At 40.3% G+C, this 14,053-nt stretch overlaps 1 protein-coding gene across 1 annotated transcript; it reads left to right on the top strand.

The window, feature by feature from the left end:
* Nucleotides 1-644: 644 nt before the first annotated feature.
* LOC138214600 (protein lin-28 homolog A-like) lies at nt 645-13,486 on the top strand. Its single transcript, XM_069176344.1, has 4 exons — nt 645-784; nt 1,994-2,148; nt 8,473-8,651; nt 13,032-13,486. Exons 1-4 carry the CDS (start codon nt 775-777, stop codon nt 13,243-13,245), a joined length of 558 nt encoding a protein of 185 aa, XP_069032445.1. The 5' UTR covers nt 645-774; the 3' UTR covers nt 13,246-13,486.
* The last annotated feature ends 567 nt before the right edge of the window (nt 13,487-14,053 follow it).

Below are 14,053 nucleotides of genomic sequence, written 5' to 3'. Positions count from 1 at the left end.
ATCTGCTCCAAAACCTAATTGTGTTTTCAAACGATTTCTTTTCATTTAAAAAAAAAATGTGAAGGTCAAAGTTAGAAAAAGATGCAGATTTTTACTGTCTATTTGAAACATTGATGAAGTGGTTTATGTGAAATCATGTCATTCATGCGGGAAGTTATTTATCAATCATAGACACGTGATAATACTGAGTACTATGTGTCAGTGACAGTTCTGACAGATGTAAATAGGAAGAATGGAGATCATCTTTATTATGAAAAGTAGCTGCTGAACGCCTGCTGCTGCTGCCGCTGCTGCGTGTGTGTGTGTGTGTGTGTGTGTGTGTGTGTGTGTGTGTGTGTGTGTGTCAGTGGGCGGGGTGGGTGCTATCCCTCTGGACCCTTAGGTGCAAATACTGTCCTGATTGGTCAGTTTGTCAATTGTTTTGGCTCCCTGTTTGTTTAACATATGTGATTTATCTGCGATTCGAAGTCACGTGGACTTGAACGAAAATGTGTGTGTGTGTGCGTGTGTGTGTGTGTGTGTGTGAGTGAGTGAGTAGGGGGTTACTAGAAGTAGGAGGGTCAAGGGGTTTGTGCTTATGGTGCAAAAGAGCAGGAAGCAGAGAGAACACGTTATTTCTCCTGAAGGATTATACACACACACACACACACACACACACACTCTCACACATACCGGACGGAAGATGCGCGCACGTCCAGCATGAATTGAGCTCCTCTCCTGTGATAGTGTCCCGGGCCGGAGCTGTTTCTGCAGGAGGCTGTGGAGACCTCCACCATGGCAGAAGGTATGAGGAGATGCTCAGAGAGGAGACAAAAAGAAGAGCTGGCTATTCTTCTTCTTACATTGTGCTGCCTTTTACTGAGGAGATGGCGGGTGGGTGTCCATTCAGACACATCTCTGCGGACGAGGGTCGTGTCAGGGCTTGGGGAGGCTTTTGTTGGTGTTGGGGTGGAGAGGAGGTGGGGACGGAGGCTCTGTGCGCTTTAACGCCAGGAACAAGCAGCCGAGAACCACAAAGAGACACAAGTTCAACTTTTAAAGTAGAAGTGGGATTCTCTCACTTCACCTGGATATGATTTGAACTAAACATATGACAGGATTTCTCACGCGTTATTCTGTTTATTGATTTTTGTTGAAGGTGTTGAGATTAATTCTCAGGACCCATCCTACATGTGGGCTTCATGTTTAAAAAACCTGTGGGGCTGCTACTATTAAACGCAGACAGAAAACTTTTGGTAATGGACTAAAGGCTGTAGTCATTTACAGCCTGTGAAGATTTAATGCTGGTAAATGTAAGATCTCTGTGTTCTGGACGGTTCGATCATCAAACGATGAATCCACAAACTGAGAAAATAACTGTCAGATTAATCGGTAATGAAAATAATAGTAGCCTTAAAACATAACCTTAATGCAACCATAAGACTGTAAACCGATCACTGGACCTTGTGGGATCTTCAGTCACTATTTATAATGTCGAGGCATCTATGCAGAAAATATAAATTCATCGGATTTTAGTTAGAACATTATACCTTAAAAATAACAAACACACAAGATTAATTTGCTTTGTCAAGAAACAAGTACAAACAAATAGACAACAGGCTAATAAGAAATAAAGAGATACAATATATAAGACCGCCCTGCAACATTTGTAGACACCTTATCTTGTCAGTTGTAATTTTAAAGCAAAAATGACAAAGGTTCTCTTCTCTTCCAGCCTCTCCGAGATTTTCTCTGTCAGATTAAGTCGGTTGTTTTTGGTCGCAAAAAAAGAGACATTAAAATAGTGCATGTTGTTTTTTGGGGGGAATTTGAATGGACATTTAACAATGAACAGTGAATTTAAATTGATAATGAAAAAGAATCACTGGCTGCATCCTTTGCAGTATTTCCCACGTGAATCAACTGAGAGGTAGTTTTGAGTACTTGTGTTGGTTCTTTATGTGTTTTGGGGTCAACACGTCAGATGCGTCATGCTGTGCTGTTTCCTGCGCAGGCGGCTGTGCGCAGAGCGAGGAGGAGGACGCAGGTCTGTCCCGGGGCAGCGGAGTCTGCAAGTGGTTCAACGTGCGGATGGGCTTCGGCTTCCTGTCCATGAGCAGCAGGGACGGAGATCCGCTGCAGCAGCCGCTCGATGTGTTCGTCCACCAGGTGAGACGCGGCTTCCTTTGGGTCCATATGGGGTGTTCATGGGTGGGGATGTGTGTAGAACCTCTCTCGGCGTCCTGATAGTCCAGGTTCAGATTGAGTGGGATTTCAGCCAACAGGTGCACTGCCACCAACAGCTGGAACAGGAATTATCAGATGCACTTAGCTCTGAAAACTGCTTCGAGTGCATTCAGTGCAGGTGAAGTGTTTCGTGTGTTGGTTGCTCTGGAGTTGGAGTGTGCGAGTCAGCATTTAGACTGACCAACTGATTATGCAGGGAGTTTATTCTGTGTTCAATTCAACTGTTTTTAACGATCTAAAAAAGTAGGATGAAACAACTGTCAAAGTTCAGATGTGCTACTCTGGGTAAAGTCATGCACCCTGACATGTCTGTTTTCATGCCTCAACATGTCAGTGCCCACAATGACTGAGCTGGAGGTTATCATCGTGAAAGACGTGCTATCTGAGTTATGCTAATGGTACGTTGTTCACCAATCAATCCACTACAGGCTGAGCGTAACGGCTTGGCGTGAAAAGTACACGCATGTATGACCAGGGTCGAATTTGTTAGATTGAGTGAAACCAGGACTTTCACACAGGACATTATGGTTAGAGTCTGTGAGAAAGTGACATGGATTTCTTCAAATAAATCTTTTCTTAACCTTAACTAAGAATTTTGTGTTCCTAACTCTAATCATGCAGTTTTGTTTTCCTGGACTTAATCATGTTGTTTTTTTTCACGCCTAGCCGAGGGAAAGCGTGGCACTGACACACTCTGCTGTAGTGGACTGACGGAAATAATGGTTTCATTTGTGAATAGTTGAAAGCTTTGAGCTCAAATTTGAGAATTTCCAATTTGGATAATTTCCTTCCTCGGAGCTGATTAAACGCAGCATCACTGAGAGTTGATAACCGTCACAGCTGCTGTTCTGATGGTATTGCTGAATGTCTGCTGGACAATAAATGAGGTCTTGATATGTGAACTATCCTCATGGTGAACATGAAAACAGGTTCCTTCCAGTTCTTCTCCATGTGTAAGAGGATTTCCTGTTGAGGTGTTTAAAAAAAATAAAAATCTAAATAGATGTTCTCAGGACAGAGAGAATTGGAAGTTGTGCAGATTGTAAAACTCAAAAATCATTCGTGATTTTGGGCTTTATAAATAAAACCGACTTGAGCCTAAATGTGAGGTTGGTTTTTGGACTAATTTAACCCTGTAAAGCTTCATTTTGTAATTTATTAAACATTAAATGATACGTTCTTCCTGTTAGTAATGAAAAGTTTGATTAACAATAAAAAAACAAAAAAAGCACAGACTTGCTCATTCAGACACACTCAGAGATTTTGTAGCTAAAACTTGACTTGGTCTGGTCTGACTGTTTATAAATGGAGTTTGATAAAATAATTTGTATTGACTGGTTGTTTCTTGAACTGTCAATGCATCTCATGGTCTGTCCTAATAGCACGGATAAAAGTTATAAAACTTAAATTTGAATTGTCACATGTTAAAAAGACATTCACATGCAATTATTTTGCATGTTGAACAAATACACAGGTGTGATGTCTGCTTCTATTGTAAGAGATTAATGGTCAAAGGCAGAACAAAAAAAAAACTGGGAATAGAAAATAGAACATCTAAGATTATGTATAACAAAAACATCTGTCTTTGAATCATGTATTGTGTTTTTAATAGTATTTGTATATTGACTATTATTAGGTTTTGCCATTAAGCTGCATTATGTTGATTTTGCCAGATTTGTTCTTAAGAAATGACCAAAGTAAAATAAAAAAATTTTAACATCTGAAAGAAAAGTGGGGAAGTCCCCTGAAGATGAACAGATGTTAATCCAACCAGGCCCAACACAATGTATTGTCACTCCCCCACTCACCTCACCTAACACACCAGTATTATCTATGTGTGTGAGAGAGAGGGGGGAGGGGTGGGCTGGAGTAGGGGGGCTGCAGAGCTCAAACATTTCTATTTTAAAGGGGTTAGAGGCTAAAGCAGAGATAACAAGGCTCATTCCTCCCCCCATCCAACCCTGCTTCCTGTTATAAAGTCATTAAAGCGTCAGGGAGCCCACCCAGCCCCTCAGCTTCACTCCGATACTGCAGCCCCACGTGGAGCCTTTTGGCAGAGAGCTCAGTGTCGGGTTTCCCCTGGCCGGAGTTTCTGTAAATCATCTGATGAAAGAGCGGGAATAAGGGCCCTTTACATGCTAGTAGTGGGCCTCACTGGGGGATAACATGCAGATATTGTTGTGTGTGTTGCCAATGATCAAATTAATAGAAATGAGTTTAGAACAAATTGTATGTGATCAAAGTGGACTGGTAGTTTGTGTTACTCTTTTCATTTCACATGATAAGTAAAGGGTCAGTAATGTGTGCAATCTGAGAGTTTGTAACAATTATGAGGAGAGACAAAAAACAACCTATATCTTATATATCTTCCTATAAGTAATTCATGAAATAAACCCTTTTTTTCTTCTGTGGTTTTATGACAGTAACTGCAGAGTTAGTGCCACCAGCTGTTTATCTCCATGAACCGATTGAGTGGTGGATGTTAACAGGTATTACTTTACATTTTCTTGTGTTAATTTCCCCCAAAATTCTGTTAAAATTTGAGCTGCATTTAGATGGAAACTCTCAGTCTTCCTCCAGACTGGTACATTTATATGGATGATACTGTTGTCTTTGTCATCAGTATTGTGTTGAGGGGGACGGCTGTGGCTCAGAGTGCGTTGGAGATCACCTTGAATGGCAGCTCTGTTGCCAGTGGTGTGTGTGTGTGTGTGTGTGTGTGTGTGTGTGTGTGTGTGTGAGTGTGTGAATGAGAAGCAAAAATTGAGAAGTGCTTTGGAAACCTTTAAGGTCAAAAGCACTGCAGGTGCAGACCACTCAAAATACAGCTTTTACTCCTCATATCTACAGGATATATGTACATCGACAGCATGAGGAGCAAATTAAATAAAAAAAAAAAAGGAAGACTCTAGTCTTATTAGCCTGTTTCAGCTGGTGATGAACTGACTGAACCCTCATTAACTGTCTGTCATCAAAATCATTGTATTCTTACAAAACACATGCAATGTCTGATGCAATGAGACACATTAGTGGCTGTGAGCCGGTCGGAGCTACTCAGAAGTATCTGACTGCCTCTAACTTCTCTCAGGCTACTTTTAGAGCTACAGTTCTCTGTGAATCACTCTTACCACCAAAACTCTGCACTTCTAAAGTTGGGAGTGATGCAATCTTTATTTTACAGGAGTTTGTTTTCCAGCCTGCTAAAAGCTCTTAAATATTTTTGGAGTACAGCTCGTAGAATCACTTCAGAAGGTGTCTGTGATTCGTCCCTCTAACACACATTGTTGGAATCTTCTTTGGACCAGCTTGAACACAGTTAAGCCTCACTTCTCACAGTTTTTCCAGGAAACACAGCAGGTGTTCAGAGGAAACATACTGAAGGACCATAGCTTTAATCACTCCAGAGTTTAATAGTGAATATATCTGATCTGATTATTATTCTCATGCACACAGTGCATTCAGCAGAACCTTCCACCGCTGTGGTTGTAATGGTCACCTCTGCATTTCCTGTGTGTATTGCAGTAATGTGTATTAAGTGGAGGGTTTCCGTTGGTTGGCTTGTGGCTGCTACTACTTCTGACACCGTGTGAATGTGTGGTGGGCTTCAAAATACTGGTTCAATGTTTTTTGTGCCTTTTATTCTGCTCGTGCTGTAGAGACAGACAGGAAATGTGGGGACAGAGGGCAGAGCAGGGGATTGATATACAGTAAAGATCTGGCTGACCAGCAATTGAACTGGAGACTCGTTGCTGACAGCATCTGGAGCCCCTGAACCACTCAGCTAAGTGCTAACAAAGTGCAGCACCATGAGCACCTTTGATGTAAGATTGTCCCAGATTGACTGCCCTACTACATAACAGAGTCTGTTAACTGGTGAAATTGGCTAATTTTAACTGAAAAACCGGACTAAAATGACGATATAAAGCTTAACATCCAACGGGAACTTTCATGGCTTCTTCCATTTCTGTAAAAGTCAGCAAACTCATGAGTTGTTCCGACGTCGTGAATACCACGAGGCCCCATTTGAACGCAGCATTAACCACTGGTCTTTAAAGTCACTCACTTTAGGAGTTTATCTTAAAATGGGAAGATTCTTAAACTTATGAAATTATTTTTTTTAAACATAACAAACAAGAAACAAGATGCTCCATCTTAAAATGAGATAAAGCTCTACTATTCGTCTCAGACATTTACAGAAACTGCCCAGACTGTAAAGGTGACAGCTGTTAGTCTGTCGAGCTGTTTCTGAATGAACCAGTGTCCTTGTTTTTCATAATGCAGGAATATGTCACCCAGTACAGCTCAGTGATGTGTTCTCATAGTTTCTGAACAACAGTGGAGCTCCGTAGCACAGAGGAAAAAGATACATCAGTGTCACTCAGTAGATATCTATAGAAAACCATTGACCTTATCTTTGAATTCAGTTCAAACAAAGACCTGAAACCCGAAAGTCTTTAAAGACTCTCACACAAACACATCCCTCTTTACATAAAGTGCAAACAATGGTGTGACTCTTCAAACTGTTGAAATAAGAGGTTAAACAGCCTGACAGCAGTCACTTTAGTGTTCTTGTAGCTTTAATGTTTGTTTTTTAACGGCAAGGGGGGAGGGTCCATCACTGAGTCAACACAGAACGACAACAGGGAGAACATGTAAACTCACAGAAAGACTGCAGCCGATCAGCATGTTTGAATCCTGTGAGTCAGCAGTGCTAACCTCTGCAGTTTCATATATAAAATGTGTTTTTTTTATAATGTAATGTAGGTAGGTAGGTAACTGGTGTTGATTTCACTCACTCTGCAATGTAAAATAAGATGTTATGATGTGCCTGAATGTCCTTCTTTGATATTTGTAGTAAAATTGGTGTTAATGATGTCTTCATTGAAGCTTTGTACTTTTTCTGCCTCGTCTCAGCTGATGACTTTGGTAGGTTTACAGGTGATGTGTTGGAGGTGCAGTGACACCATAGCAGTGAGTGCAAATGTGGAGTCAAAGTGGGAAGTGATCTGAAATACATTAAATTCTTCACTTCAGGGAAATTCAGCACAGTTGAAACTCCAGAAGCATTTAGATTTAGATTTAGACTTTATTAATCCCACAGTGGGGGAATGCGGTCGTCATGTTAGTATGTCAGTTCCAAATGTTCTGATAGGTGATTTCTCCTTCTTTCCACTTCCTCTGGGAGCTATCCCTGAAATGGCCCCCTCCCCTGTGTCATTTCCCAGCATCCTCCAGTGCAGTGGTCAGTTTGACACTTGACCAGATGGACAGATTGGAGGTGGTGAGGAAGCAGAGGGGGGTTGGGGTTAAGACTGCTTTGGAGAAGAGGAGGTGTGTGTGAAAGCATTGATGTTTCAACAGAGGTGTTGGGTTTTAAAAGGCAGCTGAGGATTCCCTAACTGGGTGTTTCTGTTAATGCAGCATTTATGCCATCATCTCAAGTGTGCAAGTCTCGCACATGAAGCAGGTTTCGTCCCTTAACAACTGTATTTTTATGGTAGAAACACTGATCTTAAACGGTGGACTTACAAAGGGAGGAGGGTCCTTTACTTTCATGTAAGTGACAGGTAAATCTCTGCATCTCCTATGATTTTCTAAAAATATACCCAACTCTTAGTGGAAGACTGCCTTGCCTTTATGAATCCACATTTACTTCCAAAAGAACTGGATACCTAGTTCAATGATTGCAAAACTATGAATCCCAGTCAAGCTGCTTTGTGGTCCTCTAACTTTCTACTGACCTGCCACCCACTCAGTTATATATTCATATATATATATATATATATATATATATATATATATATCATGTAAAGGTAGCTGGTCTGAAGTATTTCACTTGTGAACAAGTTCATATTTGTACTAATTTGTCTTTTTCATGGTAAAATGTTACACTTGACTGAAAAAAGTTCACCACAGTCAAAACATGATGCTGTGAGGAAACTTATCATTTGAATGCCTAGTAAAGCATAGTGATGCCTGCTCCGTGCATGTCATGGTGCTTTGCCTTAGCAGGAGCAGTCTCTGAAGGTTTTGATCCAGCCTTGTATTTGCCTTTCTGAAACTGGAATATTATAACATGATCTTCCCCACCAGATGAGAAGTCTGTAAAATGTTCAGAAAATCTACAATTTTATTACAACTGGGAAACTCCATCTACTGAATGTCTTGGTTTGTAAGAGAGTATTGTGCAGTTTACTGCAATAAAGGCTTAATACCCCAATAATGATCACTGTTTTTCATGAACAGAGCAAACTGCACATGGAGGGTTTCCGCAGCCTCAGAGAAGGCGAAGCAGTGGAGTTCACCTTCAAGAAATCATCCAAAGGGCTGGAGTCTGTTCGGGTTACCGGGCCCGACGGAGCACCGTGTCTGGGCAGTGAGAGGAGACCCAAGAGTGGCCAGAAACGACGACCCAGGGGCGACAAGTAAGTCCGATCTGAGTAAACCTGCATGCTAATGTAGAACAAAGAAGGAGGATCTCAACATTCAGCTCAGCATGAAGCCATTAATGGAGGGAAACAGCTATCAATACTAACACGAACACTATCCAGCATAAACAAAATATATCTCCTAACAGCTCTGAAGGTCATAAACATACAGGTTCTTGTTTTGGGTGCTGTACAGGCCCAGTGGTACTAAACCAGGTAATCTCAGTTTATGATTGAGTCCCAAACATCTTATTTTCCTTTAAAACATGTCAAAAATATCGAAATATCTGCCAATATTCCAGTTAGAATAGTTCGGCCCGTTTTTCCATTTATATATATTTTACAAGGATATCTTGAAACAAGAAGGAACTAGACTGCTGGACTAGAATCTGAAAAATTCAACTTAAGTTCATAAAATACCTGAAACAATTGATTTACATCAGAAACAAGTGCACAATAAAAGTCTTGCAGTTTTCCACTGTGCTCTTTTCTAAATGATTTCAGTGTTATTTATGAAAGTATTCTGTTGACTGAATGTTGGCTCTTTGTGGAGCAGCAAACTGAGCTGGATCAATACATGTTTGGTCTTTTCCAGAGCTCCTCTTGTTCTTTTGTTGGCTTCTGTTCTGACCACAATACAGCTTCATCAGGTCAAAGTTTGTCACTATTATAAAATTAAAATACAAAGGGCAGAAATGAATCTGTAAATTGCACTACTGGAAGAAACTGGAATTTATGTGACACTGTTTGTCTTCAAAGCTTGTTTAGGCAATTAAGTTCCAGTTGGGCTATTAATGTGATATAGGATCTAGAAGATTTGACCATATTAATCATAGCTCGCAGTGATAAAATGAACTTCACATGTTCCTGCCATTAAATACCTGCTGGATTTGATTGGATTCAGATGTTTCGGGTTTCTTTCTCTCACTGGTTCCCAAACACAAATGTTGCAGAGAATGAAACAGTTTGATTTGTAGATTGTAGGCCATTAAGTTCTGACGAGGTGGTTAATGTGATAACATCTTATTAAGCTGAATTTCATTAATCTTGGTGGGCAATGATAAAAATAAATCCACAACTTCCTGTCTCCAAATAGCTGCTATAGGTTTGATTGCATTCACATGTTTCCTCTTTGCTTCCGAACATAAATGTCGTATTCAGAAGAGGAAAGGATCCTATCCATGTAATTGATCACAGATGTAGGTGCCTGAGAGAGGTCAGAGGTCACCACTACCATAGCAACAATGGGGTGTGGTGTGCAAATGAGGTGGAGGGGAGGGTGGGAGGAGGGGCGATGAGTGAACAGGAGGGAGTCAGGGTTCAGAGGTCACAGGAGGATTGAAACAAAGGAGCTCCCTCTGCCACCCTCGTGGCCAAGCTGATCAATACTGAGCCCTGATTTGGGGGATGGGAAGGGAAAGGAGGTGTGTGAGAGTGTGTGTGTGTGTGTGTGTGGGGGGGGGGGGGGGCTGTGAGATGATGCAGGACTCAGGGTGGGTTTCATCACTACTCGTCTCAAAGGTGGAATTTTGTTCATTTAAAAGACAATTCTACTGATATACACTTGTGTGTGCATCCAAAGTCTGATATATTTTATTCTGCTGAGCCCGAGCAGTGATTTCCAGCCATGAGTACTTGTCGTTACAGATGTAACTGCAAAGATTAGTTGGTTAGTTAGAGCTAAAACAGGAATTAGGAGTTGATTTTGACTGTAACGAGTCAGCTGGATGTTGCAGAGCAGAAAAGTTCAAACCGTTTGCAAGAAATTATTGTTAAATTCTTTTAAATAGTTAAAGGTAACAGGGAAATGATTGAAATAGTTATAGTTGAAAGAAAGCAATTGATAAACACTGTAAAAGATGAAGCTGGAAGCTAAAAGTAATTGACAAATGTTTGAAATAGTGAGCTGAAAGTAACTTTTAAACATTTTAAAGCATTAAAGGTGATAGACAAATAGATAGAAATATTGTTAGCTAAATATTGCATGAACAGTTCATTTAGATATATTGATTAATGCAGTAGCATTTAATAATGTACAAATGTTTGTAATTGCCTATCAGCAATGGATAAAAAAAGGTTTTAATAAACAGCTAAAATGATGGATAAGTAATGGAAGCATCTGTAGGGTGTGGTTAAATTGTTAAAGTAAGAAATAGAAATAAAAAATGCTCAAAAAAAACAACCCCAAACCCCCACAGCGCTTCTATTGTGTCAGTGAGCGAATTGTGAACAGTGAAAGGATAGAAACTTAAAGACATGTAAAGCTGGCATTTCATACAAAAAGGACTGAAACTGTGGAAGATACTCAGTTGATTTGACAAACTTAGACTCTACTGGCTCATATTTTAACTGTGGAATAAATCTTTGGATAGAACATGGACCGACCCCCATCTCATGCATTAGAATGATCCTGGGACTCACAGGAGTTTTAATGTGGAGTGAAGATTGTGATTTATTGGACAGAGTGGGAACATGTGAACATGACCACAAGACATGTTGAAAACATAAATTACATGACATTTTTGTTGTTGTAGAATTATTTTTTGGCCTTCGTGCAAAGTGTTCTGGTCGAGAGGTGTCACAAACGTCATCATCATGTTTTGATATGCGATGATGAACCACGGGAGTTTGAAAACACATGAGAAAGTGAAAGAAGCCTGTCAAAATAGACAAATCGTAACAGATGTCGGTGCTGTCGCTTCGTGCTGACGTTTTTGACAATACATTTAAGGCCGCTCAGAATTAATTTGCTTATCAGACTGCAGATGGAAGGAAAAGAGAAAAAGTCCGGCCAATAAAAAAAACAGGTTGTCCACAGGAAAAAAAGAATCAATATCTTCTGTCTGTTTAATCCGCCGCTGCCTCTCTGTGTCACACTGCACAGTGGTTGAGCCTCTTTTGTCTAATTTTGTCGGTCCTAATGAATTCACCAACTGGATTTCAATTAACTTCCAATCAATAGGTTCAGTGCAGCACAGCTAACAGCACACAGCTGCAGAATCAGCTGTCTTCTATGGACTCTCAGTGGAGTTTCAGTGTGATGAAACAATCACATGATTAGATTGTTGAATGAAATGTTTGTATTGGTTGAATTAAAGCTGCACTCATCTTTATTTTATATTAACATTAAGATCAAATAAGAATGTCGAATGTGAAAGGTGTTGCTCATAGTGATAAATCGGTAGTTAGCCTTAATTAGCCAAAGGATGCATGTTGGTGTCTTTTGGGTTGTTGTTTTGCTTTTGTGATGTGCAGTTGTTCTGTTGAGCTTCACCCTGACTGCTGCAGCTGTTTTCAGTTTTCAGTACACTCCCTCCGCAACAGCAAACAACACACAGGCAAAGTTAGCATGAAGCAGCCAAAGTGCCAGAAAGAGATTGACAGTGGTCAACAGAAACACGGCTCCAAATAAATGTCAATTTTTCTCTTTCAATATGTAGAGGGGCAATCGTTTGATAATACCGTAACAACTATACAAGGCAATAACATGTTATTTTTAGCTTGTCGTGAAGATCTGCTTCTAAATGGGGAAAAAAACCAACAAAAAAACACAACTTGCAGCTTCAAAGAAAAGCATACGGTTTTGTTTTACATGTTTTCTATAGTGAGGCATCAATATCAGGATCAGGACTTTTTTCCTTGGGGCTCGTTTTCTTAATCATATAACTGTTAACAATTATATATAGACAAAGCATGAATAGTTGGCAGTAATGTGCAAAAAGCTATGGAGTGTAAATACAATGTGAATTTATCATGGTGTTTAAGACCAAGACAAGCCACGTTTCTAGCAGCTAGTCATGAAAGCATCTCTGAAACAGTCTCCTTCAAATCCACTCCCAGCTGCCCTCCACTGGGACTGCAGTTAATGAGGCGAGTCATGTCGAGACTGCAGTTAAACTGGGAGTGTGCTGCCCCCTAGTGATACATTTAACAACTACACATTGGCAAATGGAGAGCAGTCGTTTGTGATAAGCACGAAATGAACTACAATTTTAATAATAACGGAAAATGCAATTTTCTTTTCATTGTAGACATTTTCATTTCATTAATTTCCTTGAGATTCAGAGTCTTGCATGTAGACAGCATATGCTGGGGATTGAACCACCAACCTTGTTATTAGCAACCAACCCTATTGTACCACCTGAGCCATAAGTGGCAACCTTTTTTTCATAATGTCTTTTTTAAAATTATATAATTATGCAACGTATTTACATTGTAATGTCAAGTTTTGTTTCTTATTGTAACTTTTTTTTTAAATTTCATAATGTCCCTGTTTATTTCATATTTTCTTCAGTTACCTCCAGTAGAGATTTCTATACTGTCTGTGTTATCTCCTCCTATGGATTGAGGTCATGTACTTTGCACTTGTCATTTTAGATGCTACAACTGTGGAGCACCTGGTCATCATGCCAAAGAGTGTCAGCTGCCCCCTCAGCCCAAAAAGTGCCATTTTTGCCAGAGCATATCCCACATGGTGGCCAGCTGTCCGGTCAAAGCACAGCAGCAGCAGCGGCAGCATTCGTCTCCGGGCTCTCAGGAAATGGCAACCTCACCGAGGGATGAGGAAGAGGAGCCGAGCCAGGCTCTCTGAAAGCGGAGTCAGCGATTCAGGGAAACTGTGAGGTTTTTAACTGGAACTTCGAGAAAGAGCTACCTCAGGCTTTTATTCATTTCAGAGACACCACTGTGGTACTGATGTGATGTGTTGTTCAGGAGGGTGATGACAGACATATCCACTTTAAAATCTTTGACTTTCTTTTTGTTTTTCTGCCTTGGATAAGTGTCTTAGCTTTGGAAAAAAAACAATCCGACTTGTCGTTGATGCAGCCGTGTTGAAGTCTCAGATATCAAGTCCTCAATTGGACAGACTGCAGTGAGGCTACAAAATGAAAATACAAAAGTCTTGCTAGTTTACAACTCTCTTAAATAGTGTACACATACACGTAAGTGAAGTTGTTGTTCGCGGCCTAAAACCAAGGACGGGTTTGACCGATCTATGGGTTGGATGTTTAGACATTAATGTTGGCTGTGCTCCATGTCAGCTGATTAGACCCTAGTGGGACATTTCATTGGAACTGAGCTGTTAGTTTCTAGTGTCCTTTTATTTCCTTGACAAATCAACATATTAGCTACAAAAAATACAGTTGAATTTAGAAGCTGCCTTTTCATATGGAACTTAAACCTGTAACATGGGACATGTCCATATTCAAATTCAAACTAAGCTTTGAGAAAATCATCAGACAAGAGACAAGAAAATAGTGAAAAAAATAGTTTTCTGCATTTTTAATGCCATTATTTACCTTTACAAAGCTCACAATGTTCGGTTCTTGGTGACATTGTGAGGATGTGCGTAGGTGTTGTTGAAATACTAGTAAGAAACATTGACCGTAGCCCAAAAT

Source organism: Embiotoca jacksoni, unplaced genomic scaffold (assembly GCF_022577435.1).
Source record: "Embiotoca jacksoni isolate LCO1_2020_lvr unplaced genomic scaffold, fEmbJac1.0.p SCAF_7, whole genome shotgun sequence".
NCBI lineage: Eukaryota > Metazoa > Chordata > Actinopteri > Embiotocidae > Embiotoca > Embiotoca jacksoni.
Note: the sequence above shows the minus strand (reverse complement) of the source record. Positions and strands in the feature narration are given on the sequence as shown.

What these genes read in the sequence shown, in the direction of transcription:
- LOC138214600 (XM_069176344.1), top strand. An exon ending in TCGATGTGTTCGTCCACCAG is followed by an intron (nt 2,149 to 8,472) that starts GTGAGACGCGGC and finishes TTTCATGAACAG; the next exon opens with AGCAAACTGCACATGGAGGG. An exon ending in CGACGACCCAGGGGCGACAA is followed by an intron (nt 8,652 to 13,031) that starts GTAAGTCCGATC and finishes TTGTCATTTTAG; the next exon opens with ATGCTACAACTGTGGAGCAC.